The sequence below is a fragment of the Carya illinoinensis genome, chromosome 7 (assembly GCF_018687715.1).
Source record: "Carya illinoinensis cultivar Pawnee chromosome 7, C.illinoinensisPawnee_v1, whole genome shotgun sequence".
In the NCBI taxonomy this organism is placed as follows: Eukaryota; Viridiplantae; Streptophyta; class Magnoliopsida; order Fagales; family Juglandaceae; genus Carya; species Carya illinoinensis.
The window spans coordinates 42,580,243-42,601,683 of record NC_056758.1 but is presented as its reverse complement, the minus strand read 5'-3'; the positions used below and the strand labels follow the sequence as shown (position 1 = coordinate 42,601,683).

The following is a 21,441-nucleotide window of genomic DNA, read 5'->3' as shown; positions in this document are numbered from 1 at the left end:
CCCAACGTCCTCTTCAATTAAATCACTAGAAAAATGACCGACACATTTTGTCTCCACTCAAACGTTCCTTAAGTACACCCCTCCTCCGTTTTTTTTTTTTTTTTTTTTTTTCTCACCTAATAAAGCACCTGCTTTTTTTTTTCTCACCTAATAAAGCACCTGCATGTCCAACTCTCCCCTCATGTCCCTACACGTACGTTTGCTCAGAAAAAAAAAAATATATATATATATATCCTCCCTTGGTTGAAAACTCACGCACGACACCTCTAAAATAAATCCCAACTAACTCACACTTTACTTTCTCTCCCACGTCAATACTCTCCTCCTCTCTACAGACCGACACACTGCCTGAGAAATTAATCCCAGCCGACTCTAACCCACGTGCTAGAAGAACTGAAGAACTACTGCACAACACGTGAAGAACAACTGCTTCAGAAATTGCCGAGAAGAGCACCAGATGAAAGGCCGAGAACCTGCAGAGCACCTGCAGAGTACTGTTCCGAAATGATGGTGCTGAGAACCTGCAGAATAAACCACTGTGCCGAGAACAACAAAGCCAGTAAGAGACCAGAAACACAAGAAATTGACCGAAACACAACAAAATCAGTACACTAGAGATTGACCGAAACATAAGAAATTGATCAGAAAAATTTAAGAGAGCTCTGATACCATGTTAAATGGATTCGATTCCTCTTTTTGAGGATTTATCTTTCTTATATAGAATCTCTTTATATGGCTATACACAGTCTAATTTGAGCGGGAAGAGTCCTTAAAATTACGGCTGATGTTTAGACCGCGGCACCGTATGTAGCCTCCCTCTACTTAGCAGCTTTGACTAGCCTACCTATAAATATATATAATCTAAACTACTACAACTTGATGGACTGTATAGTATTGACAGCCGGACTGTATAGTATTGACACCAATTGCATTGAGAAGCTTAGTCTCCTGCAGAGTCTCAATCTAAATTCTAATAGGCTGGAAGCATCAATACCATTAAATATGTGGAGCCTTCAAAATTTGTTGTTTTTGGATTTATCATTAAGTTTCCTGAGAGGAAATCTGGCTCTAAACATGAAAAAGTTGGATGTTATTGAATACGTGGATTTATCTCAAAACCAAATTGATGGAAGTATTCCAAGCATCATTGGAGCTTTCCAACACCTCAGTTATCTTGACTTGTCCATGAACTCATTTGAAGAAGACATTCCTCAATCTTTTGGAGACTTGAAAGGATTGGATATGTTAAACCTCTCGTACAATAATCTCTCAGGTACAATTCCAAAATCTCTTGAGGTACTTTCACATCTCAAGTATTTGAATGTGTCTTTCAATAAGCCATCAGGACAGATTCCATACAATGGGTTTTTTGCAAACTTCACAGCCGAGTTATTCCTAGGTAATAAAGGCCTTTGTGGAAATTCAATTTTTGGAGTTCGAACTTGCACAAAGACAAGCTCCCAAGAATCAGGAGCGAGACAAATTGTTCTTAAATATGTTCTTCCAATTATTTCATCAGTAATAATATTTGCAGCATTGGTTTATATGCTGAAAAAACACTGAAAAAGAAAGACGCAGAATCGAAAGTTCACCTAGTATGGTATCCATGTTGGAGAATAGAATGATATCGTATCAAGAGCTTAGCCGAGGGACCAACACCTTTTGTCAAAGCAACTTGGAACTGGAGGTTTTTCCTGTGTGTACAAAGGGATCCTTTCTGACGGGACCATTGTTGTTGTCAAAGCTCTAAATTTGCAATTAGATGTTGCTTTCAAAAGCTTTGATGTGGAATGCAAGGTTTTACGAACAATTCGGCATAGGAATCTTGTTAAAGTCATAAGTACATGCTCCAACCCAGAGTTCAGAGCTTTGATACTACAGTACATGGCTAATGGCAGCCTTGAAAGGTACTTATACCACCAAAACTATTGCTTGAATCTTCTCCAAAGGGTAAACATCATGATTGATGTTGCATTAGCATTGGAATATCTCCATCATGATCAGTCGGAACCCGTGGTGCATTGTGATTTGAAGCCTAACAATATCCTGTTGGATGAGGACATGGTTGCACATATGAGTGATTTTGGCATTGCAAAGATTTTAGTCGAAAACAAGGACACAACACAAACCAAAACTCTTGGGACACTTGGCTACATTGCACCAGGTACATGAAATTCTCCTCCTGGTATTTATTTCAGTGCTGAACAGTATAATAAACTAATACATAGCTAACTTTGAACATGACAACGGAGTAAGTAACAAATTCTACGAAAATTTTCATCAGCTAAGTTCTTTATAGATCTTAGACATGAAAATGCAGAAGAATTAAATGTTACAAAACTATGATTGCCTGGTGAATCAATAATTACATCTTTATTTCTCTCATATATCAATCGATGATTATTCTATATTTTATTATATTATGGGGTAACTTTATGATATGGACCGATTAGAATTTCATAATTGAAGTACTGGAACCGTAAAGTTTTCCTCAAATGACAGAAAAAAGGAGGGGATGCGGGGGAGGGGGTGGGGGTTGTGGGGTGGGGACAGAGTACTAACTTAAGTTTCTTTTAGTGGATATGTGGGTTACTTGTGCATATATGTGTGTGTGTGTGTTATTTGGCTCACTGACTTAAGTTTTTATGACTAATTTGTGAGCATGGACAGAGTACGGCTATGAGGGAAAAGTGTCTATAAAAGGGGACATGTATAGCTATGGCATCATATTGTTGGAGATGATGACAAGGAAGAAACCCACGGACGAGATGTTTGTTGGAGAATTGAATTTGAGGCTATGGATAAACGCATCACTTCCTGACAGAACGATTGAGGTTGTGGACGACTGTTTATTAAGAATTGAAGATGAGAGAGATGCCATTGATTTGCAAAGTGTAGTTTTGTCCATCCTGGAATTAGGCATGAAGTGCTCTGAAGAGTGGGATAAAAGACCTGAAACGAAAGACGTACTTACCGCACTTAATAAAATCAAATCCACCGTACTTGGAAACAGAAACAGGGGTGTCCGAGGTCTTTGATCCCCATTTTGTGTGGGTTTTCCTTTCGATTCCAAAAAGATAAAGACTTGCGTGTTAGTAATGTTATATGTAACTTTTCATAGTTAAAGACATGGCTTGAGACTTCCTAGCATCTTGTCATTGAACATTTCGTCTTCTTCCTTCTCCATGTGCTTTTTTCGTTAAGATAATTTATTTTATCGTTCCATGTAGAATGAAGAAGCTGCATGATTAGCTTTTTTTCTTCTACCATTTCTTTTGCCTTCTGCCTAATTCTGACTTACTCTGGTTCTTCTGAGTTTGAGCCTGCCTAGTTTACCCAGAGGGCTAGAAGAGAAAAACAAATAAAATAAAAGGCAGCCTTGGTTTGAAATTACCAATGCAATGCCAAGAAAGATGGGATTCCTACTTAAATATCAACATCTAATCTGATTTTTTGCATTACAATCTTTGTACAAACTCGTGTGCAACTAATAGAATCCAATAAGAAATTGATAAAATTCTAGTAATCAAATTTGGAAATTAAAAAAAGAAAAAAGAAAAATAGCTACATTTGTCACGTGATTTGCTAGTACAGCAATAGGCAAATGAATGGAGGGCTAAATGAGCTCACTTTATACATTCTAATGTTTTTTCCTACAGAAAATGAAAATGCTTTCTTCTCTCCATTGCTTCCTCATCTTTCCCTTTTGTTTCGTTTGGCTTTTGTATTTTTTGCTGGTGGTTGTGTAGATATTATGTATTTCTCATATCATCTCCTCTTAGCTGACTATCGCGAAGAAGACTCACATTTCATCCCATCTTCACAGGACCATGCTCAACTCTCATTATTACAAGCACAGTTTATATCCCAACACTATATAGAGGCTTTCATTGCCTTCGGACACCATCTGGGTAAACCTGTAAACAATCCCATTTTCTAACTTATAGATGCATGAAACTATATTTACAATAACACAAAAGAGACTTTTGTTATGTTACCTGAAACAACCTTTCATCATTCCAGCTTACGGTTCTAAGCTTGACCTCCCCTCTATTGGTTGTCAACTCATCCAAAATCTCCGCATCATGGAATCCTAGTGAACTCTCCTCACTAACAGAATCAGGCAAGTCCTTTTCCTGCCCACACTTCTGTCAGAGACCTTATTGGTTAGAAAATTGTAAACAAAAAACTTTAATGGATTAATAAACTAGTCTGCAGATAAATCAGAACGGGAGGAACCATAAGCATACCGTTATTGAGTGGCTTCGTTTATGCTGTGGGGCACCGGCAATTTCTTCATACCCAGAAGCATCCAGTTCCTTAAGATGGCTAGGGTCAAACAGCTTGGGAAGCAGGCGCTGTCTGATGCTTATGAGAAGGAAGAATGGCAGTGGGAACATTATTCCAGCTACAGGTATCCACGTCACTCCAAAACAGACCAGAAAATACGCTAATTGGAAGAGTGTAAATAAAGCGATGGATTTGAATGGCACTGACTCGACAAAGGAAGCATGAGTGCCTTCCAAGATTCTGCCCAGCACAATGCCCACCATAAGAAAAGAAATAAGGTTATGGAGCTCAGCTAAAATATAAAGTAAAACAGACTTTTAATTTAATGGTGCTCAGACACCACGGAAAGTATAGCACAAGCACATTTTGCTTCTTATTCACATTCGTATGTTAACAAGAACTAAAATCAGTTTTTTTTTGCTTCCGTTTAGCAGATATGGAACAAGTCATCTTTCCCTGAAAAACCAGCATGTATTGGCTATGGATAAGAAATTGACACCTGCCATTCCCATGGGAACCTACTGCTCATCATGAAATAGATTAAACAATAAAGTCTAGTTTAACAAAAGTTCCGTACCACTTATAACATGACTTACTTGTAACGACGTCTCGGGGCGATGAAGAGGAGTAACATCCTTTCCCAGAACTGATTCCCAGGGAGGCTATCAATGGCCATGTAGGCAAAGTATCCCCATAGAACTGAGGTAGGTATCCTTTTGATTACCGAGATAGCACAAATTAATAGTCCCACAAGCAAAGACTGGAATAAGTTGCTTGCTCTTTGCTCATTAACCCGGACAGGCAAATAAGCGTCAATGTGTTTTTCCGGATCAAATTTGCCCTTTGCATCTCCCTCATCATCAGCTTTCATTACAGCCTCCTTCAAGTTCTCCAACTCTTTGGTCTACAAGAAAATCCACAATATGCCTATTAGACCTATAAAAGCTCTCTCTCTCTCTCTCACGCGGGCATGCATGCAAAGATTATATGAGCCTTGCACTTACAGTTGGAGCTGTGTCCATTTCTATGAACACGGCTTGCATCGTTCCATAGATTTCAGAGTTGCTTGCTTGTTGTTTAATACATTCCTTGGCATGCTTTACCATCTTCTTTCGAATCAACTGCAAATCATGGCTTATATCATATAAGAATTTAATGAGTGATCTTGGCTTTACCAATGAAGAGAAATCTCTGAACATTTACACCAGCCTACCTGCTTATTCAGAACTGCCAGACTTTTGGTGTGCATGGGGGACTGCGGGAGGACTCCATTTGAAGGAGGAAGTCCAAGCAACCCACAGATCATAGTCTGAAACCATGGAAATTCGATATCAACTTATCAAAAAAAATATAAGTTCTATACAAGATTACAAAGTAAGGAATTGAAAAACAAATAGAATGTTCCATTATTCCGCTACATACCATTATTCCAAGCAATAAAATATCATAATGGTATGCAGAAGGTTTTTGGAGATTAAACTCATTCTGTTGTGCCATCTGAGAAGCAACACTGTGGTCAAAGAAGTATAGGCCTGCTATCATCATGGCCGGAATAAAAGCAGCAAAAATGTACAACAGTGGGACCTTTCCCATATCCTGAAATTCCAGTGAATGAAGTAAATAATTCAGTGTATAACTGACACTCTGAAATCTTAACGTATATGGTAGATAATTCTGTGTATAGTTTGGTGAGGTTTTTTTTACATGGTAGGTTATTAATATCTCCTTGCCTTGAAGTTCTAGAAGGCAGTTTAAAGATAATTCCGTGCCTATATAAACAAATTATTCATCAGAATTTTTAGTACCTTGATTACTGTCCAATGGTACAATGATGCAGATTCCCAGGGAAGTGGACAAAAGAGCCTCCTGGGAACTCCATCCGGAACTTCTCCTGGTACAGCATAAGATAATGCTGACCACAACAAGACCATCAATGGAACCCCATAGTCTGCAATGAAACCTCGGAGCCACCCTGAATCCAAGATCGTAAGATAGTAAAAAGAACTAGATCTAATTCAGACAAACTTCTGTAAATTGAAGAAGCAGCTGAATTTCATTTCATTTACCTGTGCCATAGAGCCATGATCTTGCTCTTCTGCTCTTACGTGCAGTGAAAAGTAGACCAGAAGAGAAAATGATGGCAAGCAACCCATTTGTATACAACCACTCGAATTGATACTTTTCTAATGCCCGATCTTCAGATTTGGGAACACTGAATTCACCGATCACTCCCTGTGAATTGTCAAATTTAGCAACCGCTTTAACAAAATCCACAACCTTTTTTTGTTCCTCTAAAAATCAATCAATACCTTAACAGCTTCTTGCATAAAAAGAACAGCAATCAGCATGCTAAAAAGTTCTCCTGCTATCCTCGTAAATTTAGTAATGATGGTACATGCATTAAATACCGCAAGAAAAAGCAACAGGAGACCCGTCCAGATGCAAACCCTGTATATATAGGTACCCTCTTAAAGATACGAGCCATATATACCAATTCAGAATTCTATTAAAACATTGAATAATCTAGATAACGTTGACAAAGGATTAATCCCATACCACCCAGCCCATGCCAAATACAGCTTTCTCCCCAACCCTGGCCGTCCTTTGCTGAAGTTGTATAAGTAAGTGTACATTATAACTGTGGGTTCTGCAACTCCTAAAATCAATAAAGGCTGTCCCCCAAAAATTGAGTGGATGATTCCACAAATAGCAGTAGAAGCTAATGTTTCCACTGCGCTTAAGCTTCCATCTGACATAAAACAAGCATAAGCTGAGGCTCAAATTCATGAAAAGACCAGGAAATATTTAGACTCTTTGCATTAAAAGTAACCTCTATATACCTGTTTAAAATTTTCGTGGTAATGAGAGAAAAAAGTAATACCTGTTTCTCTACTCAGTTGCTCCCCAAAGGCAATAACGGGGAGAGCAGAAGCGAAGAAGATGTAGGCAGTTGGAGCAAATATCCTGACATTGATTAAATGATTGATCAATGAAAATTATGAGACGCCAGAAGAAGAAAATGCAATTCCTATTGTGTTATTTATCGCAGAAAAAAGGGGATTATACCTGATGCCTGGGCAAAGTGCACAAACCCAATCTTCCTTATAGCATGCAGCCCTTCCTTTGATATCTTTAATTATCCCGTTGAATGGAGTTCTGACATTTTCCATTGCTGATGCCATAGACTCTGGAATTTGGATTCATCAACTGGTACCTTACATTGAACAAATGCAAAGATGCTACAAATCCATTTATCACAGCACATTGTAAGGCTATATAAATTGAATCAGTGAATTTCACCAAGTTGGATGAGTTGCTAATTAAGGGGAAGAAAAGCATCGTATACATAAACCAGCATACTGCGAGATTTTCGTGGATCCAACCGTGAAGAAAACAAAGAAAAAATCATTCATACCTAGATCCCTTGGAAAAAAAGAAAAAAAAAAGAAAAAGAAAAAAGAAAGACTCATAAATCTGAAAAAAAAAAAGAAGAAGATTAAACTATGTGAACTCTGAGAACGGTAGAAAAAAGGAGAGAGTTAAACCCATAAGTTCCACATTTCCATAAATGAAGAGCCTCAATACACTGTTCCATTGGTGAGTAACCAATAAAAAAGAAGAGACATTGCGGAGGAAAACAAAATCAAATCCCAATATTTTCTTTTGTTTTAGATTCAAAGTAGAAAAACCATGATTTATTTAAGAAATGTGGCATTGATACGATTCTCTTGCCGAATAAAGCACTGAATGACGTAAAACTCTGTTTTCCCGTGGTATTTTATGAAATCAACCCGATATTTAATGAAATATACATCATTCGAACCTCCATGCACGTAAATAACTAAACTTTCACGTTCGTGCAAGAACAAAGTCCTAATAATCGTACAGTCGATTATAAATAAAAAGTACAATAGCCAGAAAATCATAGCAGAGCTTTATAAATGAAGAAAGGAAGAAGAAGAAACAGAGAAAAGAATGAGTACATTTTCCGATTCAGTAATGCAAAACTAATATACAGACCTGGAAAGATAGAAAGAAAGAAAATGTAGGAAAATCCCACCGCCGGAGAGTCAGATTCCGGTGGGGGTGAGCCGTAAGGGTAATCAATCTCTCTTTCTCTCCCCCTCTTTCTCTTTCTCTGTCTCTCAACCTCTCCCTCTCTCTATGTCTCTCTCTCTCTCCCCTCTGTCTCTGGATGCGAGAAACGCGGAGTGAAGGGAACAGGTGGGAGAGTCCGAAACTGAGAAGGCGGGATTTGTAGGAGTCGAGACGGTGGTGGGTTAGAGTCTAGACGTGGGTGCTGCGAGGTGGGATTGATAACGTGGCTAAATATGATTCGGACACCACGTCAGCGGGGGTATTGTTGCAATGCATGGCTCCAATGGCGCGTAAATTTGTCGGGACTCGGGAGTGTATTTTGGTCTGTTCGTCACCTTGCTAGCAACTGGAATGTCGCGAGCGAATGTTACTTATATTTAGCAAATTTCTGCTTTCGGACTCCCGATTATTTTGACATTGTCGCTTCTAGATCTAATTAATATTAGAAATATTGCACGTTCATGGGTCTTCACCTCCTCCTTCCTAACTCGTAAGAATAGTTCAATTATCTTATCTTCAAAGGATTTATAATTTATAAATACTTTGATTATTAAAAAATATATTTATTAATTAATGTGAAATGACATGACGTGATATTTTAAATTATATAAATTTATTTTTATTATAAAATCACTCTAATGTATCATTTAAAATTATTTTCTAAAATTAAAAAGAAATAAACTTGAGCTGTATTTAAGTTGAGATTCACGTTAATTACGGATATTATTTAATCTTTTTAGAACATTTTGTTAAAAAATTATAGATGCTCGTCTTCTGCAGTCGAGTACGAGGACAACCACCAGAAATCGTTCATATATCTTTCCTTTCATTGTTTGCCTCCCGTGAGACCCCTAACCACCTTGCGTTTCCGCGTATCTTTGGTAGAGTAGATGGACTTGAAAGCCGCCGAAGTGAGTAAAGACCGCAGTCAATGTCTTGTTTAGCTTTGATTACTTGTACTGACAACTAGGACTGACAGCTGATTTTGTCATCTACACCACAGTTCGAACTCACTCATTCGCATCCACGCACGATTAGCACCTGCAGACTGCAAAAGCTTAGGTTAATGGGACCCGCTCCATGTTCACCCAGATCATCTTCCCATTTCTGCTGGTACCACAACCCGCCACCGAGTTGGCCATCACCCTTTAACATGTGTTTGTTTGTGTTCATGCACCACAACACCGACCTTTGCATTTTTCGTGAACAAGTTCTTCCATTACACGTGTATTTGTCTGAAACGAGTGCATCAGGTGACTTGTTTTGTGTGATTATCACATGACCTAAATAAGCATTGAGCGATCGAGAGCTTCGAGGTCTCATGTTTATGAATGAATCGACTTGTAGCTTAGTATCTTCTAAGTATGTCTCCGTAATGGCATCAGTACTATACAATTACCATCTACTTGATGCTTGCTGTGATATATACAAAGAATTTGAAAGAGAGACAGAGATTACTAGAACTAGAAACTAAAACTTGGTAGAGACGATGCTGTATTGAGCTTCAATATATCTTTTCCTTCTCCTGCTTGATTGGCAATATATTAGCATCTTTTCCTTTCTTCTGCTAACCGTTCTTCAATCTACCATAGTATTCCAACAAGGATAAGAAAAGTACAGCTTTCTAGCACATCAAGAGGAGGGCTTCACGATTGCGGCCAAGCAAACTTAATGCTGTTGCAGCTATGTGATGACCAGTCAACCCAGCAAGAGCAAGCTGTTCATCTGCTGATGCATGTTCTATGTAGTTGTCTGGTAGAACAATTGGACGCCACTTGAAAAGTTGATCCAGAAAATTTCAACGAAAAAAAATTAGGCCTTGGATGATAATGGCTAATAGCTAATTTAAAAAAGAAATTCTTGGCTTTGCATCAGGCATTTATATTGCACTGAACTCATGATACATATTGAAAACCAGAAAAGGAAGCATCAAGGTAACTACCCACAAATTAATGCATGCATAAAATATGTTCACGCGTAATTTCTCATATGTATGCCAACGCATAACTGCAAATAAAATTCAAAAACCAGTTTAGTTACTAAAGATAAAATGTCTATGCATGCTTTTGTGAGTGAAAAAAATAATGTTATATCTATAGTCTATACTTTAATTACGTAGGTCATATGTACTTTACTCTGTTCTTGTTAAACCTACTCTAGGTTTCACACCCATCTTGTTGAGATGACACCCACCCATGCCTCCCTCTACCCCCATCTATATCTTAGATCTATCAAAACAAAATCCAAGTAAGATATAACCTAGTTCCCAACTTCTCTCTCTCAGCAGGAAAATGAACTAATTATCTTCTACATGTCTATTGAAATTGTTACCTTAATTCTTCCATCGAGTTGTCCATCAAGTGTGAGAAACTGTGCAACATGGGATCCAAATCCCCCAATAGAGCCCTCCTCAACGGTGATCAGAAATGCGTGATTTTCACACAGATGCCTCAGAAGCTTGATATCTAGGGGCTTACAGAACCTTGCATCTGCCACTGTTACCTCAAGGCCAAGCTTTGAGAGAAGGGAGCGAGCCCTCAGACAATTCTGAACCATTGCTCCATAGCCAAGCAAAGCAACATCTTTACCCTCAGCAAGAACTCTCCCTCTTCCAATCTGATTCAGAAGACATTGTGGGCAAACACAAGGCATCAGGAAGTTGAGATTTTCACACCTTAAGAAAACAAAGAAGAATAGCATGTAACTAGCTTTAACTTTTGAGCAACTACAAGTAACTAGCCCCGCACGTTTGCGAAGCAATAGTAGTTGAGAAGTTTTCAAAGTAAATATAAGCAAAATCTCTGAGGTGCCAAGGGATTACCTCAATGGGAATTCCACTGCATATAGGGTAGCCTACCCCTACAATTGCACCCCTAGGATATCTGAAGCAAATAGGTCGATCATTAATTTGGGCTGCTGTGGCCACCATGTGGACAAGTTCATCCTCATCGGATGGTGCCATTACTATCATGTTTGGCAAGCATGACATTAATGTTATATCGAATGCCCCACACTGCAATGGGCCATCAGACCCTACAAGTCCTGCACTTGTAATGATGAAACGCACTGGAATTCTCTGCCGATCTACATCATGGATCACCTGAATGGCAAATAAGGAAAAACGCTTCAGGAAATTGGTAGAATTTCATTATTCAAGTCAAACGCCCAAATAGTATACCGTAGGAAGAAAATTCAATTTCGGTGAAATCTTTTCCAATGAGGAAGTACTATGCAAAACAAGTGGAACACATGATAAACTGTAGAGAGAGATGGACAGAGAGAGGACCTGATCATAAGCTCTTTGCAGAAAGGTGGATGGGATTATGCAAAATGGCTTCAATCCACCACAAGACAAACCAGCAGAAAATGTAACTGCATGTTGCTCAGCAATTCCCATGTCAAAAAACTTGTCAGGAAATTTTTCCTGAAATAATTGAAGTGATGGTTCAATTTGCATTCCTGCATGAACTGTCACGATATCTTTATCCTTCTCTGCCTCGAAAACTAAAGCCTCCACAAAGCAATCACTGTATGTCAATGAGTGGATCCTAGATGGTAATGAACCAAAATTACTTAAATCTGCAAAGTGTGAGAAGGGGAAAACCATCAAAATGTTGAATCTAACTGAAGGTGAATATAAAGAAATAGTTATTTCATAAAGAAACAGTCATGCCAAGAAAGCGATAGCATAAAGAGCCACACTCTGCTGTGCATAGCTGAGAAAAAGCTCAGGAAAAGAAAACCAAAGTCAGCTATTACTTACAACAAAGGACTCATGACTCTCATGACTTACAGCAGAAAACCAAAAACAAAAACATTATGGAACCAAATAAAAAATTGGGGAAAATAGAGATAATTGAATCTGCCTTCAAGGTTCTTGCCTGAAATATCAATCTTCTGATTATTTTCTGGTCCCTGATTTTCCTCTGTTATCACATGAACCAACACAGGACCCATTGAATCCAGAGATGCTACTTCTTGCAGAACACAAATCAGGTCTTCAATATTATGCCCATCAACGGGGCCTATGTAATACAATCCAAGCTCTTCAAAAAGAGTTGATCCCAGTGGACCCATCATACCACGTGCATACTCATCAACTTTGGCCGCCAACTCATGCATACCACTACCAATCCTTTTAGTAACACCCTGACCAGAAACAAATGTTAGTTTTATTGTAAATAGGATCCATATATATATTATTTCATCTCAAGACATCTATTTTAATTTGCCTAGATATTGCAATAGAAATTTCAAGTGCCCAAAAGCCAAACAATAAAGTTTACTTTTCTTTAAGCATATCCAACCAGAAGGCCTCCAAATGCATCCCCTATGATTTTACAACTACTCAAATTATTCCCTCATACTAAGATTGACATAAGTTTTTCTAGAATTTATAAAAATTTCCCAATGTTCCCTCAGACTCCAACCACAGACACAATACGTAATTTGTCGATAAGGTACTATATGCCTGAGAACAGTCTATTAACTGAAGATCCAACATCTGCTACCAGAGAAAAAAATTATGCCAAAGGGCAGAATAGCATAAGATACCAGGCCCAGGAGCATATGCAATTTTGAAACATCAAAAGCTCCATTATACACATTTATTTTTATAAATTTTATTAATGATAAAAAAGGTGTTTCCCAAGTACACGGGGCACATAATGAGAGACCAAAAGCTCCATAGTATACGTTAGAGACCAAGCAAGGTATCATGAACGGGTGTAAGTTAGCTTAAGCTAAATTGAAACATATGCAATATTGAAACATCAAAAGCTCCATTATACACATTTATTTTTATAAATTTTATTAATGATAAAAAAGTGTCAAAATGGATTTTATTCAATATCCTTTCTGAGGATTTTATCCCCTTATATAGAACATCAGTACATGACTATGTACTGTCTAATTTGAGCGGGAAGAGCCCCTACAATTACGCCTGATATTTAGGCCGCAGCGCCGTATGTAGCCTCCCCCTATTTAGCAGCTTTGACTAGCCTACCTATATATATAAACTAAACTACTACAATTGTATAGTATTACAGATATTACAAATAAAAGCTGGACTGTTATACGTTGACAGCCCCCCTCAAATTGATGCCCGTAGATCAACAAGTATCAATTTGCTACTTAGGAAGCAATGTCGATGACGAGTGAGAGCCTTGGTGAAAATATCAGCAATTTGTAGTTCAGTAGAAACATGTGGAAGAGTGATAACACGAGCTTCAAATGCTTCACGGATAGAGTGACAATCGACTTCAATATGTTTCGTGCGTTCATGATAGACAGGATTGGCAGTGATCTGAATAGCACTCGTATTATCGGCATGTAGAGGTGTGGGATCGGTCTCAGAAAAATCTAGCTCAGCAAGCATACCTCGAAGCCAAATAATTTCAGAACAAGCCAAATACATCGCTCGGTATTCAGATTCCGTAGAAGACTTAGAAACTCGGTCTTGTTTCTTACTCTTCCAAGAGACCAATGCATTACCTAAGAACACACACCAACCAGTGATGGAACGACGTGTATCCGCACAACCAGCCCAATCAGCATCGCTATAAGCAGCAAGACGAGTCGAGTTGCCGGCTGGGAAGAATAAACCACGAGCAGAAGTGCCATTAACATATCGTATGATCCTACGAACAGTAGCCAGATGAAGATGACGAGGAGTTTGAAGAAACTGACTGACTTGCTGTACAGCAAAAGAAATGTCTGGTCTAGTAATAGTGAGATAGACAAGACTACCCACCAACTTTCGATATAAACTGGGATCAGAAAGCAAGTCACACTCCTCTTTGCGAAGCTTGACATTTAATTCCATAGGAGTATCCACAAAAGTAGCCTCCTGTAGACCAGCTGTAGCCACCAAGTCACTAGCATACTTATGTTGATTGAGTGAAATACCAGAGGGACTACGATGCACCTCAAGACCAAGAAAATATGTGAGAGATCCAAGATCTTTCATATGAAAGGACTCTAAGAGATGAGTCTTGAGCTGGCCAAGTAAGACAGAATCGGAACCAGTGATCACAATATCATCAACATAGACTAAAAGAACAACAATACCCATGTCTGATTTCCGAAGAAACAATGAAGTATCATACTTGCTCTGCTTGAATGAAAATTGTAATAAAGTTGTGCGGAATTTATCAAACCAAGCCCTTGGAGCCTGTTTGAGACCATAAAGAGAGCGACGAAGCTTACACACATGTGAAGTCGAAGAGGTGAACAATCCCGGGGGTGGCTTCATATAAATACACTCTTTAAGATCTCCATGAAGGAAAGCATTCTTAACATCCATCTGATGTAGTGGCCAATCACTGGAAGCAGCAAGAGCTAAAATTATACGAACAGTAGTCATCTTAGCCACAGGAGCAAAGGTCTCTTCATAATTGACACCATATTCTTGATTATTCCCGAGTGCAACAAGCCGAGCTTTGTAACGATCTAAACTTCCATCAGATTGGATTTTGACTGAATAAACCCATTTGCAACCCAGAGGAACAATGGTAGGAGGACACGGCTCAATGTCCCAGATGTGGTTGGCCTTTAAAGCGTCAATTTCTTCCTACATAGCTTGTCGCCAATAATCATGCTTGACAGCTTGTGAGTAGCATGTGGGAATATCAAAATTGGATAATGTAGTAGTAAGAGCAGAAGCAAACCACCCATACCTATCCGGAGGTACTGATATTCGAGAAGAGCGACGTACCAAGTGCTCTGAAGGTGCTGCAACTGATTGATCCTGGAGTATGGTAGGATCAGATATTGGTTGAGCCACCGGAAGAGACTGTGAGTGGGAGCGTCTTGTATACACAATACCTGGTTTAAAACGGGAGCTGACTAGATGAAGATCTGAGACCTGCTGTTCAAAAGATGGGAGGACCACAGTAGAAGAAGAAGGTATAGAAGACACAGGAAAGAAATGTTGATTTTCAAAGAAAATAACATTCCGAGAAATGCGCGTACGATGTAAAGTGGGATCATAGCAAACAAATCCCTTTTGACACACATTATATCCCAAGAATGCACATTTAACAGATTGAGCAGATAATTTATGTCGCTCATGAGGAGGTAAATGGACAAAACATACACAACCAAAGATATGAAGATTATCATAACTCGGTTGTTTAGCAAACAAGCGAAAATAGGGAGACTCCATGTGTAAGACTTGGGAAGGTAAACGATTAATCAAGTGAGTAGCAGTTTTCAGAGCCTCGACCCAGAACATGGATGGAACAAATGATTCTAACAAGAGTACGTACCACATCAAGAAGATGCCGATTTTTGCGTTCGGCTACTCCATTTTGTTGGGGAGTAGCAGGCCATGAACGTTGATGAATAGTACCTTTAGAAGCCAAGAATGCCTGAAACTCTGCAGACAAATATTCACCACCAGAATCTGTGCGTAATGTCTTAATAGTCGCAGAGAATTGATTGTCAATATACGCAAAAAACTCAGTGAAAGTACGAAAAACCTCAGATTTAGAGCGAAAAAAATAAACCCAAGTGAATCTGCTATAATCATCAATGAAAGTCACATAATATTTAAATTTTTCACGTGAACTAACCGGGGAAGGTTCCCAAACATCACTATGGATAAGATCAAAACAGTGAGAAGCTCTACTAGCATGTAACGGAAATGGAAGAATTTTACTTTTACCAAGTTTACAAGAATCACATTGAAGAGATAAAGAAGAACGTTCTTCATTATCAAGAAAACCCGAGTGCAATACATGAGATAAAATCTGAGCATTGGGATGGCCTAAACGACGATGCCACATCATACTCAAAGCTGGAACATTATGACAAGTAAATGACTTAATAGACGAAACTGAAGAAAGTAGTGGAACAGGTAAAAATAGTGGAAATAGACGCCCCACTTTAGGTCCCTTCGCGATCGGCTTCCCCGTTACCTGGTCCTGCACAACACATCCATCACCAGAAAAATGAACAGCATAATTTTTATCAACTAATTGACCAACAGAAATAAGATTGGTGGAAAGTTGAGGAGCAAGAAACACATCAGTAAATTGAGAAGAGGCATCTCCGATAGCGGCTATTGGCAAAGCACTACCATTGGCAGTCTGAATGGCAGATTGACCAGCATAGGGCCGAACATGACATAAAGCAGCAGGAGTATTCGTCATATGATTAGAAGCACCCGAGTCTACATACCAAAGTTTAGTTGTATTTTTACCTTGAAACCCCATTGCAGATAATGCCGAAACTAGCATTTGTTGCACCATTTATGGTGTGCAGTAATTTGTTGCAGGAGGTGCAAGATCTGAGGAAGCACCTGAGGAAGAGCCGTGTGCTACAGAAGTTTGAAATGATTGAGCCTGACGATTCTGAGGGCGTATACGACAGTCTTTGATAATGTGACCCTTCTTCTTGCAATAAGAACAGTATTTCTTAGGACAATTAGCAGCAATATGTCCGTATTCCTTGCAGCAGAAACACTGTAAGGTGCGAGAATGAACAGGTGGTCCTCGTCGTTGAGCAGCATAAGCCATAGGAGGGAACCCTGAACTACCATGAGATTGTTCCAGAGAGGCTTGAGTACTGAGCCTTTGTTCTTCACGAAGTAACTCACCAAAACAAACATCAAGAGAAGGAACAGGCGAGCGATTCAGCAGAAAAGAGCGAACAGATTCATACTCGGGGCGGAGTTTCATAAGAAATTGATCACGACGACGAGTCTCGTGAAGACTTTGAATAGTGGAAAGAGAGGCAACAGGAACATCCGCAATAACCAAATCAGAATATTCGTTCCAAAGAGTCAGAAACGCTGAATAATAGTCTTGGATGGAACGATTGTCATGTGAAAACAGGGCAATTGTATGCTCTAACTGAAAACGACGAGCACCATTATCTTGATGATATACTTTCTTTAAGTAAGTCCACATGAAATGAGCAGTACGATGAGGCCGTAAGTGGGTGATAATATGTGGCTCAACTGAGCCAAGAAGCCAAGACATAATTCGAGCATCAAGCACATCCCAATCCTTGGATTTATCAGGATTAGATGCACAATCAGTGCCATCAATATGCCCCCAAAGATCTTTTCCTTTAAGAAAAAGTTCAAATTGAAATGCCCACGTAGAATAATTATTTCCCGAAAACTTGGTACATACAGGTACAGTGTCCATGTTAAAGGTCGAAAAAATTAAATCTGAGAAGAAGATTAAATAGAACCCGAGACAAGACTAATAAACTATAATACCCACGATAGAATATTATATCCGAAGGCAAACCCACAAAAAATTGACCACGGTTAAAAAAAAGGCTGAGAAACTAGAAAGGTGAAATAAAAAAAATTGTGGCCGACCAACTGATAATGACAGAAAAAAAAATAACCGAGAATGATAAATAAAGGAAGGCACCGAGAACCTGAGAGCTGAGACTGAAAGAAAAAAATTGACTGAAACCGTGTTACTACAGAAAGAAAAAAATAACCGAGAATTATAAGCAAAGGACCGTGATTAACCGAGAATTATAAGCAAGTTGACCGAAACCTGAAGGACCGTGAAAGTAAAAGTGATAAACCGAAACTGAGACAATAAAGCCGGGAATCACTCAGCAGATTGTCGATGTGAAGAGATTAGAATGCTTTTTGCAAGAAAAGAATGAGTTAGAAACCATGTGGGGTATGGAGGAAGTCAAAGAAGTCAACCAACCAGAAGCAACCAAAAGCAAGCCACGTGAAAGAGTACCAACCAAAAGCAAGTCACGTGAAAGTGAGGTACCAAAAGAAATAATACCTCCAGAAGCTGTGCCGACAGCTACCTTGGGTGCAGAGCACTGATTGTTGAGCTGATGGTGCCGTAACTGGAATCTATGGAAGAACAGAGAGCGCGCACAAGAGAGAGAATAGGTTGGGTCTTGTACAGAGAACCGGGAGGAGAAGGAAAAAAAAGAGACCGAAACTTTCTGAAGAGCTGGATTTCTGAAGAGCTTATACAGAGAACCGGGAGAAGGAAAAAGAAGAGACCAAAGCTTTCTGAAGAGCTGGATTTCTGAAGAGCTTCAGCGGTAGCTCGGTGAGAATTTCTGTAAAAAAAATTTCTGTAGGACCACAACAATAGAGATAGACCGAAAAAATTTCAAGAAAGCTCTGATACCATGTCAAAATGGATTTTATTCAATATCCTTTCTGAGGATTTTATCCCCTTATATAGAACATCAGTACATGACTATGTACTGTCTAATTTGAGCGGGAAGAGCCCCTACAATTACGCCTGATATTTAGGCCGCAGCGCCGTATGTAGCCTCCCCCTATTTAGCAGCTTTGACTAGCCTACCTATATATATAAACTAAACTACTACAATTGTATAGTATTACAGATATTACAAATAAAAGCTGGACTGTTATACGTTGACAAAAAGGTGTTTCCCAAGGCACATAATGAGAGACCAAAAGCTCCATAGTATACATTAGAGACCAAGCAAGGTATCATGAACGGGTATAAGTTAGCTTAAGCTAAATGAGTCTCACGGGATTGTGCCTTGAGACCTCTGATCAAACCCGGTAAAATGATTTTTCATATTCCCCTCTTGCTGGGGAAAGAGAGAGTAGGGAGGGGGTACCACCAGCTGTGTAGCCCCTACGTCTAAGTGACTAGAAGAAAAGACAACTGTAGAATTTATTGAAAACATTTTTTGGGTGGTAAATTTAGTGAGAACTTAATCTGCTCTGACTACATAAAATATGCATATTTAATGGTCTAAAAACTTCCTATCCCCTTTATAAAAGTGTTGAAGTACATCCTCCACGGGTTTAGTCAATTAATAAGAAAACCAGAGAAAAACCTTAGCAGCTTCTCTAAACTTCCGGAAGGATTTACTTGACTGGAGCCTACTTAGAGTACTGGATAGAGCATTAATGGATGTCTTGGGGCCCTCTTCAGTCTTTGGGTGTAGAGAGTGACGGCTGTCATTTAAAATCACCACCACATTTGAGTCCAGATAGCCCACATTACTCATTGCCTCATAGACCTGACCTGCCATGGTTGTCCCATTGCTGATGACAGCAACTATACGCTCCCGTTTCCCTTTAATATCCCTAGCAATCGCCATACCTGAAGTTAAGATAATTGGGTGTCAATATGTTAAAGCCAAGGGAGCCAAACCTTCAAAAGTCACATTGATAAACTAACCAACTAACATAAAAATAGATATCCAAAAAGAAATATAATTACTAGATAAATGCGTGCAGATGAGTGTATGAAAAGCAAGCAAAGGCTGAAAAAAAAAATAAACATTATAAAGTGGTTGAGTAACAAGTCAAAATATGTATGAATGAAAGGTAAATACTACCAAGTCCAGCAGAAATGCTGTTGCAGCCATGGCCCGCACCAAAAGGATCGTAATCACTCTCAAATCGAGATGTAAAACCAGAAAGCCCATTCTTTTTTCGCACTGTGTGCATGAGGGTCCGCCTTCCGGTAAGAATCTTGTGCACGTATGTCTGCCAACAAAAGAAAATGCATAGGCATAACTATACGTCAGATTTTCATTTATAAATGATAAGGTACAAACCCACAAGTTCTATTGCTCTCCTTCATCACAGCATTTTGCCATGTAACATATCCCATAAGATAAATACAATAGATGAGCTATAATTAATACCTCTCTCTCTCTCCTACAATGAAGCAATCTCATTCTAAGAAAGGAATGGATTATGATCTTACTTGGTCCCCGTCATCCCACAGGATCTTATCAACTGGTGCATTGAAAACATGGTGTATTGCAACTGTCAGCTCCACCACCGACAAACTCGATTTAAATGATTTGTGCGCTTTTGACATTATAGAAGATAGTTCCAAACGAATTTCATCTGATAATTGTTTCAGTTCCTACAAATACAAATACCACTCTTGAGTGAGTATAGAAGTGTGAGCTTGCCAGTTCAAAAAATAAAATAAAAGAGTGTCAATGCTTCTAAACTACCTTAGGAGACAAATTCTTCAAGTGGATTGGGTTTTCAACTACATCAAGTATGGGTGTTGGGACTTTCTCCCAAAAGAAATCATCAATATCAGGTAATGACCCCAATCGACTGACAACTCCCTGCATCAAGAAAGATCAGATGTCTCAGGTTTACACTTGCGCCTTTAGCATCTTCTGCCACCACCACATTCCTTGATAAAAGAGAATAACAAAGACATGGGATGCTCACGATTATCTTTTCCTTCTTCTATTAAGTATCCCGGCAACCAAACAGAGGATTGTAGCATATAAACAAGAGAAGTGGGAGGAAAGTTCGGCATACCTTGGAAGTAATGGAGGAACCGGAACTAGGATAGATATTAATTCTCGCGACTTGGACATTAAGAGGGAAACCAGAGCTTGCGCAGTCCATCCTGTGAGGCAAAGCGCTAGTTTTTTTATAGGAATGAGAAGAAATTCCAAACGGACACCCAGCAGAGGCAGTACCCATCTTCAAAAACAAAGGCCCAACCCTCCAAAACCGATCAATTTCAATAAAAGGCGCAGCTTGAAACCTCACTTGCAGGAATATAACTGAAAGAAAGGTATAAAAAGGTGTACACGCGAAAAAATGAAGAGTGCCAAAGTGAAAAATTTCAGGATTTTGAGGGACCAGAAAGTTTGAAAATGCAAAGATGCGACACAGGAAAGGCCACAGGATATGTTCTCACTTCTCACTTCTCGGTCATAAACGGCTGAGAATAAACTAGATGGCAGAATAATTGATTAGAACGAGTGTTACAGTCTACAGTGGAGACAAATAAAGCATAATCTCTGGAGACCGAAGAGCATCTTTCTCCGACGGGACGAGGAAAGAAAAATCATAGTCCAAAAATAAGTTTTCTGTTTTGGACTTCCTAACCTTTACATGTTGGCCTTTAATCGGCCTGCTTTTTACTACTTTAGAGTAGTAGTCCTTTTTTTTCCGTTTCAACCCAGAAGAAAGGTAATCAGTGATGAACGGGCTTGGGCCAGCATGGCAATATACAATCCAACATGAACATGTACTTGTATATATTTTATATTCAAATTCTTTTATTTTTAAAAAAGAGAGATGAT

The 21,441-nt window shown here is 39.0% G+C and overlaps 3 protein-coding genes across 8 annotated transcripts; 1 reads left to right on the top strand and 2 right to left on the bottom strand.

The window, feature by feature from the left end:
• Positions 1–1,074: 1,074 nt before the first annotated feature.
• On the top strand, positions 1,075–3,262 carry LOC122316424 (putative leucine-rich repeat receptor-like serine/threonine-protein kinase At2g24130). Its single transcript, XM_043132941.1, has 3 exons — positions 1,075–1,399; positions 1,709–2,164; positions 2,671–3,262. Exons 1-3 carry the CDS (start codon positions 1,075–1,077, stop codon positions 3,036–3,038), a joined length of 1,149 nt encoding a protein of 382 aa, XP_042988875.1. The 3' UTR covers positions 3,039–3,262.
• A 157-nt stretch (positions 3,263–3,419) lies between these two features.
• Positions 3,420–8,786, bottom strand: LOC122315166 (probable boron transporter 7). 5 transcript variants are annotated; one of them, XM_043130953.1, is made up of 14 exons: positions 8,311–8,786; positions 7,357–7,529; positions 7,172–7,254; positions 6,847–7,039; positions 6,600–6,738; positions 6,357–6,522; positions 6,096–6,262; positions 5,713–5,886; positions 5,504–5,599; positions 5,295–5,411; positions 4,887–5,194; positions 4,251–4,530; positions 3,999–4,148; positions 3,420–3,917 (listed from the first exon to the last, which is right to left on the bottom strand). In XM_043130953.1, exons 2-14 carry the CDS (start codon positions 7,470–7,472, stop codon positions 3,888–3,890), a joined length of 2,019 nt encoding a protein of 672 aa, XP_042986887.1. In that variant the 5' UTR covers positions 7,473–7,529; positions 8,311–8,786; the 3' UTR covers positions 3,420–3,887. The 5 variants fall into 5 exon arrangements, with proteins under 5 accessions (XP_042986887.1, XP_042986890.1, XP_042986889.1 ...); XM_043130956.1 differs by having other exon boundaries at positions 7,357–7,504; XM_043130955.1 differs by having other exon boundaries at positions 7,357–7,497.
• An 896-nt stretch (positions 8,787–9,682) lies between these two features.
• On the bottom strand, positions 9,683–21,236 carry LOC122316960 (probable 1-deoxy-D-xylulose-5-phosphate synthase, chloroplastic). Of its 2 annotated transcripts, XM_043133832.1 has the most exons (10): positions 20,666–21,234; positions 20,344–20,463; positions 20,085–20,249; positions 19,711–19,861; positions 19,204–19,472; positions 12,270–12,537; positions 11,675–11,967; positions 11,210–11,488; positions 10,720–11,004; positions 9,683–10,162 (listed from the first exon to the last, which is right to left on the bottom strand). In XM_043133832.1, exons 1-10 carry the CDS (start codon positions 20,831–20,833, stop codon positions 10,013–10,015), a joined length of 2,148 nt encoding a protein of 715 aa, XP_042989766.1. In that variant the 5' UTR covers positions 20,834–21,234; the 3' UTR covers positions 9,683–10,012. The 2 variants fall into 2 exon arrangements, with proteins under 2 accessions (XP_042989766.1, XP_042989767.1); XM_043133833.1 differs by lacking the exon at positions 9,683–10,162 and having other exon boundaries at positions 10,976–11,062; positions 20,666–21,236.
• Positions 21,237–21,441: the final 205 nt, after the last annotated feature.